The sequence below is a fragment of the Nycticebus coucang genome, chromosome 22 (assembly GCF_027406575.1).
Source record: "Nycticebus coucang isolate mNycCou1 chromosome 22, mNycCou1.pri, whole genome shotgun sequence".
NCBI classification, from domain to species: Eukaryota; Metazoa; Chordata; class Mammalia; order Primates; family Lorisidae; genus Nycticebus; species Nycticebus coucang.
The window spans coordinates 35,802,599-35,818,792 of record NC_069801.1 but is presented as its reverse complement, the minus strand read 5'-3'; the positions used below and the strand labels follow the sequence as shown (position 1 = coordinate 35,818,792).

The 16,194-nt window shown below is 40.2% G+C and overlaps 1 protein-coding gene across 1 annotated transcript; it reads right to left on the bottom strand.

Annotated features, from left to right (window-relative positions):
* Positions 1-14,209: 14,209 nt before the first annotated feature.
* LOC128575169 (H/ACA ribonucleoprotein complex subunit 2-like) lies at positions 14,210-14,838 on the bottom strand. Its single transcript, XM_053576585.1, has one exon. The coding sequence runs from the start codon at positions 14,813-14,815 to the stop codon at positions 14,399-14,401; it is 417 nt and encodes a 138-aa protein (XP_053432560.1). The 5' UTR covers positions 14,816-14,838; the 3' UTR covers positions 14,210-14,398.
* Between the last annotated feature and the right edge of the window lie 1,356 nt (positions 14,839-16,194).

The window sequence follows — 16,194 nt, the reverse complement described above, 5'->3', positions numbered from 1 at the left end:
TCCTAGTTATCAAGCTTTTGTCTGATTCAAAATGTGCAAATATCCTTTCCCATTGTGTAGGTTGTCTACTTGCTTTGGTTGTTGTCTCCTTAGCTGTACAGAAGCTTTTCAGTTTAATTAAGTCCCATTTGTTTATTTTTGCTGTTGTTGCAATTGCCACAGCAGTCTTCTCTGTGAAGTCTTTCCCCAGGCTGATATCTTCCAGTGTTTTTCCTATGCTTTCTTTAAAGATTTTTATTGTTTCATGCCTTAAATTTAAGTCTTTATCCATCTTGAATCAATTTTTGTGAGTGGAGAAAAGTGTGGGTCCAGTTTCAGTCTTTTACATGTGGATATCCAGTTCTCCCAGCACCATTTATTGAATAAGGAGTCTTTCCCCCAGGGTATGTTCTTGTTTGGTTTATCAAAGATTAGGTGGTCGTAAGATGTTAGTTTCATTTCCTGGTTTTCTATTCAATTCCAAGTGTCTATGTCTCTATTTTTGTGCCAGTACCATGCTGTCTTGACCACTATGACTTTGTAGTATAGCCCAAAACCTGGTATGGTGATGCCCCCAGCTTTGTTTTTATTACTAAGAACTGCCTTAGCTATACGGAGTTTTTTCTGGTTCCATAAAAAATGCAGAATCATTTTTTCCAAGTCTTGAAAGTACGATGTTGGTATTTTAATAGGGATGCATTGAATAGGTAGATTGCTTTGGGAAGTATAGACATTTTAACAATGTTGATTCTTCCCAGCCATGAGCACAGTATGTTCTTCCATTTGTTAATATCCTCTGCTATTTCCTTTCTTAGGATTTCATAATTTTCTTTATAGAGGTCCTTCACTTCCTTTGTTAGGTATATTCCTAGGTATTTCATTTTCTTTGAAGCTATGGTGAAGGGAGTTGTGTCCTTAATTAGCCTCTCATCTTGTCTGTTATTTGTGTAGACAAAGGCCACTGACTTGTGGATTTTGATTTTATATCCTGAGACATTACTGTATTTTTTAATGACTTCCAGGAGTGTTGCAGTTGAGTCTTTGGGGTTCTCTAAGTATAAGATCATGTCGTCAGCAAAGAGGGTGAGTTTGACCTCCTCTGCTCCCATTTGGATGCTCTTTATTTCTTGTCTTGCCTAATTGTATTGGCTAGAACTTCCAGCACTACATCGAATAGTAATGGTGACAGAGGACAACTTTGTCTGGTCCCAGTTCTAACAGGAAAAGCTTTCAGTTTTACTCCATTTGGTAAAGTATTAGCTTTGGCTTTGTCATAGATAGCTTCAATCAGTTTCAGAAATGTGCCATGTATGCCATTTCTGGCCTAAGAGAATCTAATTAGAATACTCTTCAGTGTTCTAATTAGAAAAGGATGCTGGATTTTATTGAATGCTTTTTGTGCATCTATTGAGAGGATCATATGGTCTTTGTTTTTGCTTCTATTAATATGGTGGATAATGTTTATGGACTTGGATAGATTAAACCAGCCTTGCATCCCTGGGATGAAACCTACTTGACCATGATGTATGACTTTTTTGATGATAAGCTGTAATATATTGGCTAGAATTTTGTTCAGTATTTTTGCATCTATATTCATCTGTGAAATTGGTCTGAAATTCTCCTTTTTGGTTGAGTCTTTTCCTGGTTGTGGTATCAGGGTGATGCTTGCTTCATAGAATGTGTTGCCTCCTCAATTTTTTGAAATAATTTCTGCAGTATGGGAATAAGCTCTTCCTTGAAGGTATGATAGAATTCTGATGTGAAGCCATCTGGGCCAGGGCATTTTTTTGTTGGAAGCTTTTTTATTGTTTCTTTAATCACAGGGCTTGAAATTGGTCTGTTCAGGAGCTCTATTTCTTTCTGGCCAAGTCTAGAGAAAAGGTGTGATTCCAAATATTGATCCATTTCCTTCACATTGTCGAATTTCTGGGCATAGAGTTTTTGGTAGTATTCAGAGATTATCTTTTGTATATCTGTGGCATCAGTTGTTATTAACCCTTTATCATTTCTGATTGAGTTTACTAGAGATTTTACTTTTCTATTTCTAGTTAATCTGGCCAAAAGTTTATCTATTTTATTTATTCTTTCAAAAAACCAACTCCTTATTTCATTAATTTTCTGAATGATTCTTTGGTTTTCAATTTCATTGATCTCTGATTTAATTTGGATTTTTTTTTCTTCTGCTGGGTTTAGGCTTAGATTGCACTTCTTTTTTCAATTCCATAAGACGGCTTGTGAGTTTGTTGATGTGCTCTCTTTCTGTTTTTCAAATGTAGGCATCTAAAGCAATAAATTTTCCTCTCAAAACTGCTTTTGCAGTATTCCATAGGTTTTGGTAGCTTGTGTCATCATTGTTGTTGTGCTCAAGGAAGTTAGTTATTTCCTGTATTATTTCCTCCTGCACTATCTGTCATTAAATAGAAGGTTGTTTAATTACATACCTTTGTGTGGGGTTGAATGTTTTTGTTAGAGTTGAGTTCCACCATTAGTGCCTTATGGTCTGAAAAGATACAAGGTAAAATTTCAATTCTTTTGATTCTATTAAGGTTCGTTTTGTGTCCTAGGACATGATCGATTTTGGAGAATGTTCCATGGGGTGATGAAAGGAATGCATATTCTTTATCTTTGGAATGGAGTGTTCGATACACATTCTGTCAAGCACAGTTGTTCTAGGGTCTTATTTAACACCTTTATAACTTTGTTTAATTTCTGTTTAGAGGATCTTTCCAGTGCTGTAAGAGGAGTATTAAAGTCCCCTGTTATTATGGTATTATAGGATAGGATATTGCTCAGACTGAGTAAGGTCAGTTTCAAGAATCTGGGAGTATTTAAATTGGGTGCATAAATATTTAGAATTGAAATGTCTTCTTGTTGTGTTTTTCCCTTGACCAATATAAAGTGACCGTCTTTGTCTTTTTTGACTTTAGTTGTTTTAAATCCACATGTACCTGAAAATAAGATTGCAACTCCTCTTTTCTTCTGAATTCCATTTGCCTGAAAAATTGTCTTCCAACCCTTGACTCAGAGTTTTAATTTGTCTTTTGAAGCCAGGTGTGTTTCCTGCAGGGAGCAAATGGATGGCTTGTGTTTTTTAATCCAGTCACCAATTTATGCCTCTTCAGTGGGGAATACAAGCCATTAACATTTATTGAGATAATTGATAAGTGTGGTAGTGTTCTATTCATCTTATTTTGTGAGATGCTTAGTTTTATCTTTTGCATCAGTGTGGAAGTTAGGTTCTGTCCTTTAATTGCTGAGTTCTTACTTTGCTATTGATCCATTGTGATGGTCAATGTGTAGAACAGATTGAAGTATTTCCTGTAGAGCTGGTCTTGTTCTGGTGAATTTCCTCAATGTTTGTATATCCGTAAATGATTTGATTTCTCCATCAGTTTTAAAGCTTAGCTTAGCAGGATATAGAATTCTGGGCTAGAAATTGTTCTGTTTAAATATATTAAAGATAGATGACCATTGTCTTCTTGCTTGTAAAGTTTCATTAGAGAAGTCTGAAGTTACCCTGATGGATTTGCCCCTGTAGGTCAACTGGCGCTTACTCCTGGCAGCTTGCAGAATCTTTTCTTTTGTCTTGACTTTGGACAGGTTCATCATAATGTGTCTTGGAGAAGCTCGGTTAGAGTTGAGGTGACCTGGGGTCTGATATCCCTCTGAAAGCAGTGTGTCAGAATCTTTGGTGATATTTGGGAAATTTTCATTTATAATATTCTCTAGTATGGCTTCCATTCCCCTGGGGCATTCTTCTTCCTTTTCTGAGATACCTATCACTCATATGTTTGAACGCTTCATAAAGTCCCATAATTCTGTCAGTGAATGTTCTGCTTTCTCTCTCTTCTTTTCTGCTTCTTTAACTATCCGAGATATCTCAAGAGCTTTGTCCTCTACCTCTGAGATTCTTTCTTCTGCATGGTCTAATCTGTTGTACTTTCTATTGCATCTTTAAGTTCTCTAATTGACTGCTTCAGTTCCTTCAGCTCTGCTATATCCTTTCTATATTCTTCACATCATTCATCTCTTATTTGATTCTGTTTTTGGATTTCCTTTTCGTTATTTTCCACTTTATCAGCAGTTTCCTTCATTGTTTCCATCATTCCTTCATTGTTTTCATCATCTGTATTCTAAATTTCCTTTCTGTCATTTGTAACATTTCTTTATAGGTGGAATCCTCTGCAGTAGCTACCTCATGGTCCCTTGAGGGTGTTGCTCTGGACTGGTTTTTCATGTTGCCAGGAGTTTTCTGCTGATTCTTCCTCATGAGTGATTTCTTTTATCTGTTTCCTTGCTCTAATTTTCCCTTCACTTCCTCTTGCTCTTTAAGTTGCTGTGTCTCTGGACTAGGCTTTTGATGAGTCCTTTTGGTACAGGACCAGAAGGATGAGAAGTTGAAGAGCAAGAAGGGTAAAAAGAAAGGAAAAAAAAAAAAAGAAAAGAGAGAAAGGAAAGGCAGTGAGTAAAAGGGAATATTGACAAAAAGAAGAGAGGCACAGAAAGAGGGAGACAGAAGCAGTATAGCTGTACAGTAGGGTACTTTGACCCAACCTTAAAAACCCCCAACCTCTGGGTTGCCGGGTTGGGTCGTTCCCTTGAAATCAGCAGCTCTTTGCTAGCCTATTCTGACACAGTACTCAACCTCCACCAAGTAGGGAGGAAAGACAAAAATGCTATAAATAAAACCAAAACAAGCAAACAGAAAAATTTAAGGGATGAAATTGGGGGAAAACCCCCTAATAATAGGGGTAGAAACACTAGCAAAAATGAAGTTCTAATTGTTGAAAAAGGCAACAATGGAAAATTATATTTAAACTAGAAAAATGAATAAAGAAAAGAAAGAGAGGAAAAAGAAAAAGCTATAGGGAAAATGTTGAAATTAAAAAAACAAACACAAAGCAGTATATATATCTTGCTCGATATTGTCTGGGCAACAGGTGATCTTCTGGGGTATGAGATGTTAATCACAATGCTGGTATAGCTGTATGAGATGGAGCCTGGAAACCTCTGCTGATTTCTCAAACCTTGCAGGGTGGAGAACCTAAATCTTTCCTCAGTCCACTTAAAGACACTTTAAACTGCTAACCTTGGATAAGCAGAAGCTTTCCCAGGAAAGCACTTGTTTCTGGGATCACTCCTGAAGTGGCTATTCACTTAGCCAGTGTGCCAAAACTGGTCTCATTCTATGCCCCTCAGGGCTAGGCTGTAAGGCGTTTCAGCCCCTGTCTTTAGGTTGCTCAGTCACTAGATTACTCGCTCCCACCTGATCCTTGCTCTGCAACCCTGAGGGTAGAGCTTTCCGCGGCAGTTCTTCCACAATGGCTCCATGTGGCCCACAGCCCAACACTTAGCTCTGTCTGGCTCAGCGGCTCAGTCTGGGGACCTAGACAATGCTTAAAGTCCTCTGCACTCTTGCCCAAGTTCTCCCAAGGTAGTTCAACTGAGTACCAAGTCCAAAAAAACCCAAAACAGCTCACAGGTAAGGCCTTCCCAGTTTGCAATCTCACTTCTGCTGTACTTACAGCTGCTGGAGAGATTAAATCAAACAAACACACGCAAATACTTTCCAGTTCTCCACTGCTTTTGTCCTCCTCATGGGGTCCAGAAGTCTCATGCTGACTCCTTGTGTCCCCAAAGGGATGTTTCTGGGAAGATCTCACCAGCCAGAGATACCTGGAGTCTTCTCTCCCCAGACTCACTGTGCCCAGTTGCAAGAAAGCTGTTACTCGGCTGCCATCTTGCTTCTTCCCCCTCTGGTTCTGTTTCTTCAACTGAAAGATGATAGGATAGAATTTAATGATTCAATGATTCAATTACAGTATTTCTCTAAGAAGGTGTGGGTAAGGTTGACCACACAGCCACTGGATAGAGAAAAATTGATGAATATGAGCTATCAGAACTCACATTGGTAAAGCTTTTTGTCCATTTCTGTTTTTGTCAACTGAGTTTGAGTCACCAAAATTATGTTTTGTCCTTCCAAAAGAAGGGTCTATTTTGTGTTTACTTTTTGTGACTTACTGGTATTTTAGTGAATACAGGATGAGGTTAAAGTATAGTTATTATTGAGGAAAGGATCTTGGGGCATGGAGGTAGGGTGAGGGAGATAAAAAGAAACACAAAAACTTACCATAATTAGCTTTTGAAGAGATGTGCTCATTTTACAAAGGTCATCGTTACTCACCACATATGGTCACTGCTATAATTGGGGATTAATTCCAGGGTCTTCTTTATGTGTGGGATATACTGACCTCAGTTAAAATTATTATTACTGTCCACAAAACAAAATAATAAACAACTCTTCTGTAATGTTAGCAAAGTATTTGCCTGGATAAGTTTAGGGGAAAAGAGTCTAAATTTCTTAGGAAATAGAGATCTAAGAGATATCATTGATTTTTAAAATTATCTATCTTTCTAAATACTAATGATCTTTGAAAGCCCTATGTCTGACAGCAAAGCATCCTGCATGAAGAGCAATTTTCTGTTGCTATAACAAAATGCCACAGACTGGGCAATTTATAAGAAAAAAAATTATTTGGCTGACAGCTCTGGAGTCTGAGAAGTCCAAAAGCATGACGGCTGCCTTAGTACCAGGCTTCCTTGCTATGCCAAACACAGTGGAGGATGTGACATGGTGAGAGGGCAGGAGCATGTTTGCTACAATCTCTCTTCCTCTCTTTATAAAGCTACCAGTCCATCATGGGGCCCCCACTCTGATGACCTTATCTTATTCTAGTTATCTCCCAAAGGCCGTGTCTCCAATCAACATATGAATTTGGGGATTTAGTTTCCAACCCATGACCTTCATAATGCCTTAGTCAAGAGTAAGGGTCACTGGGTAATGCATAGGGAGACAGAAATCTATAATTACATGGGGCAAAGTCACATGGTGTGACATTCATAAAGGAGGCATGCCTTTGTATGGTCTCCCTGAAGATGATCATCCAGGTCTTCTTTAAATACTTCCAGCAAATTCACCACATTATAAGGCAGTCTGTATGTTATCAGAAAATGTCAGAGAGAGATGAAATTCACCTCCCAGCAATTTGCACCAATTTTGTAACTGTTATGACTCATCCAGTCCTGATTTTCCTCTAAGGCTTTAGTAAAATACCCTTTTCCAAACTCACCCTGGATGCTTCCTCTAGCCCAAGCCCTTCTTGCCATTTACCATCTAGAGCTGTGACCTAGACCCATTTGGGCTTCAGAGGATTCCAAGCTACTTCCCTCAGATTCTGTGCATTCTTCTGTCTCAGGTGGTATGTCTGGCAGATGAGGAGACCTACAACTTAGAAGAATCATCTCACGAATGGCTCCATGCACCAATAGATATGGTCGTTGTTGCTTTCATTCTCTTCCAGCTCTCCCTAACCACTTTTCTTAGGAACTATATGAATGGACAAAAGGTAGATAAAAGACTTGCATTGGTGATCATGGTCTATTGAATCTTTAACTTCTTAAAAAGTACATAGCTCTGGGTGGCGCCTGTGGCTCAAAGGAGTAGGGTGCCAGCTCCATATGCCAGAGGTGGTGGGTTCAAACCCAGCCACGGCCAAAAACTGCAAAAAAAAAAAAAAAAAAAAAGTACATGGCTCTGAGAAATCATACTTAAATTTTTTAGACTTTACAAAGTGTAATGATTTCAGTGCTAAAAATTTTGGATGCAGTTTTCTCATTCCCCTCTGGTTTTGGTGCAGTGTGGGATGGTACCTGGGGCATGGGTATTCCTAGGAGTACTACAGGTGTATAAAAGTAGCTTTTCCCCACTGTGCATTGCCAGAACACTGTGTGATCAACCAGTAAACATCTGGTGAGATAATGTCTGCCTGTCAAGGAACTTAAATCCAGGTGGGAAGAAAGATGGTAGGGGTTGTGGAGGGCAGGGGGAGTCAATATAGGCATATTTAAAAATGTCTTCCCAATTCCTACCTCTATTAGTCAGGATACAAGTTTGGGGGTTGTAATAAAGACAGCTCACAATACAGTAGCTTAAAAAAGGTGATTTCCCCCCCTTTCTCATGTAAAACTATGAGTAGACAGCTCAGAGCAAGTGTTGATTTTGAAGTGTTGGGGATCTGAGATCTTCTCTGCCATCCTCCAGATTCAGATCTCCTGCCATCCCCTACAATGCTGCCCCAGCTTTGCCTGCTACACTGACAGTCTAGCTGGCACATAGCCTTCTACATCCAGTAGTCCATCTATCCCTTCCCGCTTCTCCTACATTTACACCTGGCTATGTTTGTGGCTGGATTTTACCTTATTTTATTTTTGAAGAATTTGTTAACAGTGCTTACTTCTATTTGTTTTTAATTTTTATTGTTTCAGGTTAATTTAGGGTATGACAAATTAGGTTATGTTCTTTGCATTTGTTAGGGAAAACCCCTATGTGGCTGGGTTCTAGTCAATTGACTATCAACTCTCAACTTCAAGAGGCTCTGGGGAAGGTCCCTTCAGCTGAGTTAATATATGGCCAGCTAAGAAGTGTGTTGGTAGGGCAGAAGGGGAAATCGAACGGAGGAGGAGAACTAGCAGTCTCTGTCTCCTCACTGACTGAACAACACAACAGCAAAGCCATCAATCTGAGTCGCTAATATTAAAGAGTGATTTCATCCAGGGTTGGGGAGTATGTGGGAAAACTGCTGCCCCCTCATGTACTGTTTTCAGGAGTGTAAACTGTTGTAAGCTTCTTAGAGGGAAATTTGTCAGCATTGTAATTCTTTATGATGTGCATGCTGTGTGGCCCAGCAACTGTACTTCTAGAAATGTAATGTGCTTGGATACATATCAGTGAAGACCTTTGTGGAGACGTTGTCAGTGACAGCAAATGATCAGAAAGTCTTTAAATAGCCATCAAGAGGGACCAAGTTTAAAAAATTATGGCTCATGTATACAATGGAATATCATGTAATTATTGAAACTAATAAAGTAGATCTGTGTGTACTGGGACAGAATATGTCCAAGCCACGTTAAGTAAAACAGCACGTTTGAGAAAATATATATAGAAATGTTCCATTTTTTCAGACAAAATGTGCATGCCTGTGTTTCATGTAGACCCACATGTTATGTGCGGAGAAAAATGTGAAGGATGCACTGTGCATTGCTGACTGCAACTCCAGGCCATGGAGTTGCCAGAAGGTGGGTGGAGAAGTTTTTGCTTTTTACTTTATACATATGTCTATGATGTTTGGATTTATAATAAGTGTGTGTCACTTTTGTAATAAAACACACATATTTGAGGAAAAACTGATTGGAAATGATAAAGCATTACATGGTGAAATGTCACTGCAAGAAATGGAACTAAGTGCATCCCAGTGTTACAGGAGTCAGAGGGAGGGGAGATCAACCAGCATTGAACAGGTAGAGGAGGGAGCAAAGAGAGCAGAGCTACATGGAAAGAAAGGAATATCTGATTCCATGCACCATTTGATCCTAATGAGGTATGTGTGTGCATGTGTTTTTCTATAGCTGTATAGATGAATACATAGAAATATACAGGAAACCTGGGCGGCACCTGTGGCTCAAGGAGTAGGGTGCCGGTCTCATATGCCGGAGGTGGCAGGTTCAAACCTAGCCCCGGCCAAAAAAAAAAAAAAAAAGAAATATACAGGAAAGTAGAAAGTAATATCCACAAATGTTATTAGCAGTGTTTATAGCTTTGTATGAGATATATATTTTAATTTTCTTTCTTTATGTTTGTTAGTATTTTCCAACTCTTCTATGAGAACTCTTAATTTTTTAGAGTTTTGAAGCCAAAAGATTAAAGATAAAAGAATAGAGGATGTTTATATAGGTAGGAAGAATGAAAGGCCCTTCTGTGGGTAGGGCAGGCAGATGGGTGGACGGGTAAGACTTGTTTGAATGACTCCCAAGAAGAAGTCAGGGCAATAATTTGCCATCATTCCCTCGAGTCCCGGGATGGGGGTGGGGAGGTGATTATCAGGCACCTGCTGTGTGTCAAACCCTGAGCCAGAATGGTCCTGTCCCCAAGCAACATTATCTCCTCCAGATTGGGGGTAGGAGTTATAGGAAAGCATATTTAAGCTTGTGAGGGCAATAGCCTGTTAAATTGGAAGTTTAAAGTAATCCACTAAGATAACTTTCACAGTGAGGGGTCAGTTCAAGATGTTCAATTTTCAAAGGTGATTTAAAGAAATTGGTTCAATGATGCTTAATGCCCCCACTAACATCAAGGACACTGAAAGGCCAGACTGTGTAACCATTAATAAAGAAGCCATTCAGAGAAAGCTGTAGGCGTGCTCTGTGTCCCCTGTCCCCAACACAGAGGGGAGACGGTAGGGGCAGTGGTGAACCAGAGGGTGTGGTAGGAATGATCTGTCCTAATGAGAAGCATTTTATCACAGACACTGTTTAGCATTGCCAGAGCATGTTGATAATAAAATCAGGCCAACATTTAGTTGGTTTTATTATGATATTTAGATTTTCTACAACACTGACCCTTCCTACTGCCTATACTCAGGGCAGAATGCTCCCACCACCCTTTATCCCAGGATGCTGCCAGACGGGTAATTCTTCATTTTCTTCAAGTCAAGAAAGAAGGGCTATTCTCTCTTTATTCTCTAAGATAAAAGAAATGGAATGTATGCTCTGCTGTTTGACTCGGGAAGGCCAGAGGACTGGGGTCTAATTCCTGTTTAAGAACTCCAAAGGAGAAGGGGCAGACTGACTAGCTGCCTATGAAAGAGTGGAGAGAGGAGAAGTGTTGGGATAGTCCCCCACCCCAGGTCAGGGTAAAAATGGTGAAGTGTTTTGCATGGACCAGCTTTGGGTCACATACACAAGAAGCCTTGAGTGGAGTAACACAGTAGGTCCCACCTGAGAAGGCCGCTAGAAGGGGCAAACACACGCTAGGGATGCTTGACCATCAGTGTCACTCAGTGAGGAAACCACAGAAGCACCTATGAAAGGAAGGTTTAGCTTTAAACACTTATCAGATCCAGAGAGCCCAAAGCCAGCCATAACAGTGCACAGTGTCTGGCAGAAACCACACAGTCCATAAATAGTCTTTGAATGAATTAATACATATTCATCAAGCTGGGTGAGCTGCACTGTGAAGGGGTGAGTTTCCCATAAGGAGGAGAACCTTATGAACCTGCAGAGGGTCCTTCTTTGCCTGGAAGGTGGCCAGGTGGTGCCTCCGTTTCCTTCTTATCCACTGTTTTCATTCCTTTTCAAGATATGGCATAGTTTCCTTACTTTGCCAGTAAAGAGTTAACATCAAAATCCAGAATAAGATCAAGTTTTGGAAAAGTTGTGCTTTTTATTTCTGCTTTTGATTTTTTTTGACCAATAATGAAATAATTGAGAAATTATTGAGAAAACACTGATCAAATCTCTGTGATCAGTATTTACATATATTATCTCTTATCTTTGAAACAAACCTGAAAATCAGGTACTATTTTTAATCCTTAACCTCAGAGAGGTTAAGTAATTTACCCAAGGCTACCACCCAAGGTAGCAAGTCACCAAAATGGGATTCAAATGCAGGATGCCCCCCTATTTTTTTTTAAAGGTGAGGAGTGGGTTCTGTTATGCTATGTGATAATCTTTCCTTATTAACAAGGTGAAATTTTTCAGGCTTATAGGCTAAAAATGTTCAAACATTTTGGGGCAAATCATGTGTGGTTGTAGGATTAAAGGAGGCAGGATTCAAGAGGCAAGAGGCCACACATACTCAGAGTGCTTTGGGGCCAAGGAGAGGAAAGGGGTGGAAGGACTTCAATTTGGAGTCCCTTTCCTGCTCTTGGGGCACACTGGACAGCAGCAGACTTGGGGCAAAGACCCTAAGCCCAACATGTGCAATTGAATCTCTGGGTTTTGAGGAGATGGTCAGTGGGTTTCTCTAAAACCAAGAATGTACCCAAGTGGATACCAGGTCACATTGTGGGGAGGGACTTAGCCTGAAGATGCCTTTATAGTCAGATGTCTCTAATTTTTCAAGCATAACCTACCACCTGAAAGAGCCCAAGTCATAAGTGTATAGCTCAGCATCTTCTCTCAGAGTGAATACCCCTGTGTGGTCACCATCCAGGTCAAGAAACAGAACATTCTGATCACTCCAGATCTCTTACTCCCTGTGCCAGACTCTACCTCACCCCAAAGGCAACTGCTGTTCTCCTTTCAAACACCATGGAAGGCTTTGTCTGGTTTTGAAATTCTAAGACAGGGAATCACATAGTCTATTTTTGTGTGTGTGTGTCTGATTTTTTTTTTTTTTTTGTGAGAGAGTCTCACTATGTCGCCCTAGGTAGAGTGCCGTGGCGTCACAGCTCACAGCAACCTCAAACTCTTGGGCTTATGTGATTTTCTTGCCTCAGGCTCCCAAGCAGCTGGGACTGCAGGGATCCGCCACAATATCTGGCTATTTTTTGGTTGTAGTTGTCATTGTTGTTCCAACCCGCCAGCTGGGCTGGGTTCCAACCTGCCAGCTCTGGTGTATGTGGCTGGTGCCCTAGCTGCTGAGCTACAAGTGCTGAGCTGTGTGTCTGACTTCTTAGGTGCAGCATTATGCCTGTGACATTTGTTTATGCTGTCACATATATTTTTCTCTTTTTCATTATTTTATATTATTCCATTGTAGGACTTTATCACCATTTATTTATTTATTCTATTATTAATCGACACTTGATTTTTGCCAATTTGGGGTGATGACACATAATGATGCTATAGATTTCTTCTCTTTTTGTGCACATATGTTACATAATTCTCTTGGGCATATTCCTGGGAATGGGATTATTGGGTCCTAGCATATGCGTATGTTCAACTTTGCCAGATACCACTAAATCATTTTCTAAAGTGATCCAAACAATTCACATACCCACTAGCAGAGTTCTAGTTTCTTCAAATATTTGCCAATATTTGGTAATGTCAGTCCTTTTAATTTTGGCTATACTGATGCACATGTAGTGATAACTCACGAGGGGTTTAATTTACATTTCTCAGATGACTAACACAGTTGACCATCTTTTTATAGGTTTATTGGGACCCCGTGGTTGTTCTATTTCCAAAGTGCCTATTCACATCTCTTCCCCATTTTTCTGTGATGTTGTCTTAATTTGTAGGAGTTCTTAAGATATTATGGGATGTGAGCTCTTTCCCAGTTCTATGTTTAGTAAACATCTCCCATTCTGCAGCTTCCATTTTCATTCTCTTAATGGCTTCTTTTGGGGAATGAGTTACTAATTTTAATATAGTCCAATGTATCAACCTTTCAGTCATAATGATCTTTTCCTAAGTTATTTTCTAGGAAGACAGACTTCTCTTTATTAGGTGGCATTGGCCCCTTTGTCTTCAATTTAATGTCCATGCATGTATGAATCTGTTTCTGGATGCTTTTTATCTGGTCTGTTTGTCTAAGCTTTTCCCAATCCCACACTGCCATAATTACTGTACCTTTATAGATAGTCTCACTATCCAATAGTGTACATCTTTGAGCTCTTCTCTTCCCAGTCTTCAAAATTGCCTTGACTTTGCATTTTCATAAAAATTTTAGCCTGCTTATCAATTTATTGGGATTGCTTTGGGTCTATAGGAGGAGGGTGGACATGTTAGAAATATTGAATCTTCTGATCATTAATGTATTATATTCCTCCATTTATTTATGTCTCCTTTAATTTCTTTCAGCGACATTTTTACATATTAGGGTTGAGGTCTTATACATCTATTTTGGATTTAGTTTATTCCGGATTGATTTTTTTTTTCTTTTTTTTAGACTTAGTATTTACGTCCTCACTCCACATTCTTGGAACTGTCTTCACTTAGGCTCAATAGGAAACAGCGCTGATGGAGAAGATGCTGGTGTTACCTTCATCAAAGAGCTGCTAGATTCCCACCAGCAGTGTAGACGTGTTCCCTTTTCTCCACATCCACGTCAACATCTCTGGTTTTGGGGTTTTGTGATATGGGCTAATCTTACTGGAGTTAGATGATATCTCAAAGTAGTTTTGATTTGCATTTCTCTGATGATTAAGGATGATGAGCATTTTTCACATGTCTGTAGGCTGTGCGCCTGTCTTCTAGGGTACATGTGAAACTTACTAAATGTAGAACATAAATGTCTTAACACAATAACTAAGAAAATGCCACGAAGGCTATGTTAACCAGTGTGATGAAAATATTTCAAATTGTACATAAAACCAGCACATTGTACCCGTGACTGCATTAATGTACACAGCTATGATTTAACAACAACAACAAAAAAAAAATAGCTGCTGGAGCTGCCTGGGAAGAAGACGTGCCTTGGGGAGCCAGGGAGATGCTGCCAGTGTGGCCAACAGGAGGGCAGCCAGTCAGCCTCCCACCAGCCCGGCAGCTTCCGGAGCAGGTTCCCAGGGTGCTGCCTAAGTCCCTCACGGTGAGTGGGGGAGGAGGGCAGAGCCTGCACCTCCTCCAGGCACTCATCTTAGGCCTCCTGGTATTTCTCGTGGGGCATGACCATTATCACGCAGGTGGGGCACTTGGAGCCCGCAGCTGCACCCAGGTCCGTCTTGGAGGGGATGTAGATACAGGGCAAATTTCGGTCCTCACACATGACTGGGAGATGGCAGTATACGTCAATGTGCAATGTGTCTCCTGCCCAAACCATGATCCCTTTCTCGCCTTTGTTGGCAAACTTCTGAACCTCCTTCACCCCGCGCCGAATCTGCTTCTGCTTCACGGCTATCTTGATGCATTTGTAGAGCTTCCCCGTGAGGCGACGAGAAGCCAGGGGTTGCGCGATGGGGTTAAGATTCACCAGCAGCTCTTGGTAAGTGCGCTCCCCGCAACACGCCTCCTCCGGAGCCTGCTGCCAGTCTGGCTCTGCCTTAATTTTGGTCATTGCAGCGGCCCTGGCAAGCAAGCCCCAGGCAAGTACACGCGACCGGCCGCTTCGCGAACTGCTTCAGCGTCCTCAGCTCCGGAGAAGCTGCTGCAGGCCACGACCAATGAGGAAACGAGGTCTCTGACTTTCAGCCCGGATTGATTTTTGTGTGTGTGTGTATGTGATGCCATTGTAAATAGGATTATTTCAAATATTTTATTTTCTAATAGTTTGTTGCTAGTATAAAGAAATGTAGTTATTTATTTATTGACACCGACTTTGCTAAAATTCACTTTTTTTGTTCATTTACTTATTTTTAAATTTCATTTTCATTGCGGTAAAAAACATAACATAAAAGTAACCATTCTCACTACTTTGAAGTCTACAGTTCAGAAACAGTAAGCACACCCACTGTTCTGTGCTCCCATCACCACCATCTAGCCATAGAAGCCTTTTTATCTTGCAAAACTATAGTTGCATACCTATCAAACTTATTCATTTTAAAACTGAGATATAATTCATGTACCATAAAATTTGCCCTTTACAAGAGTACAGTTCACTGGGTTTTTTAGTGCATTCTCAAAGCTGTGCAACCATTATCTAACCTCCATTATCTAATTCCAAAAAGAAACCCTGTTCCCATTAGCAGTCACTCCCCATTCCCAGCCCTCCTTTTTTCCACTTTATTTCTATCCCATTCATCGATATGTCTGACCTTATGCCAGTACTACACTGTCTTGATTACTGTAGTTGTGTAGAAAGTGTGAGTCCTCTGACTTTGATTTTCTCTTTCAGGTTTGTTTGGCTAGTCTGGGGCCCTTGTATAACAATTCCCTATGAATTTAAGATCAGCATGTCAATGTCTTAAAAAAAGGCAACTGGAATTTAGGTGGTAGGGATGGCATTGAATCTGTAGATCAGTTTGGGGAGTCTTTTTATCTTGATAATATTAACATGGGATATCCTTGCAACATGGGATATCACTCCATTTATTTAGATCTTTAATTACATTTATTTATTTATTATTTTCTGAGACAGAGTCTCATTCTGTTCCCTGGGCTAGAGTGTTGTGGTGTCAGCCCAACTTGCATCAACCTCAAACTCCTGGGGTCAAGCAATCCTCCTGCGTCAGCCTCCCAGTAGCTGGTACTACAGGCACCTGCCACACCCCCAGCTATTTTTTTGTTCTATTTTTACCAGAGACAGGGTCTCACTCTTGCTCAGACTGGTCTTGAAACTCTGAGCTCAAGGGAACCACCCACTTCAATCTCTGAGAGTGTTAGGGTTATAGGCATGAGCCACCGTGCCCAGATTCAATGATGTTTTTAAAAGTCTATATGGCTTTTACTCAATTTATTCTTAATTATGTTATTCTTTTTGGTGTTATTATGAAAATA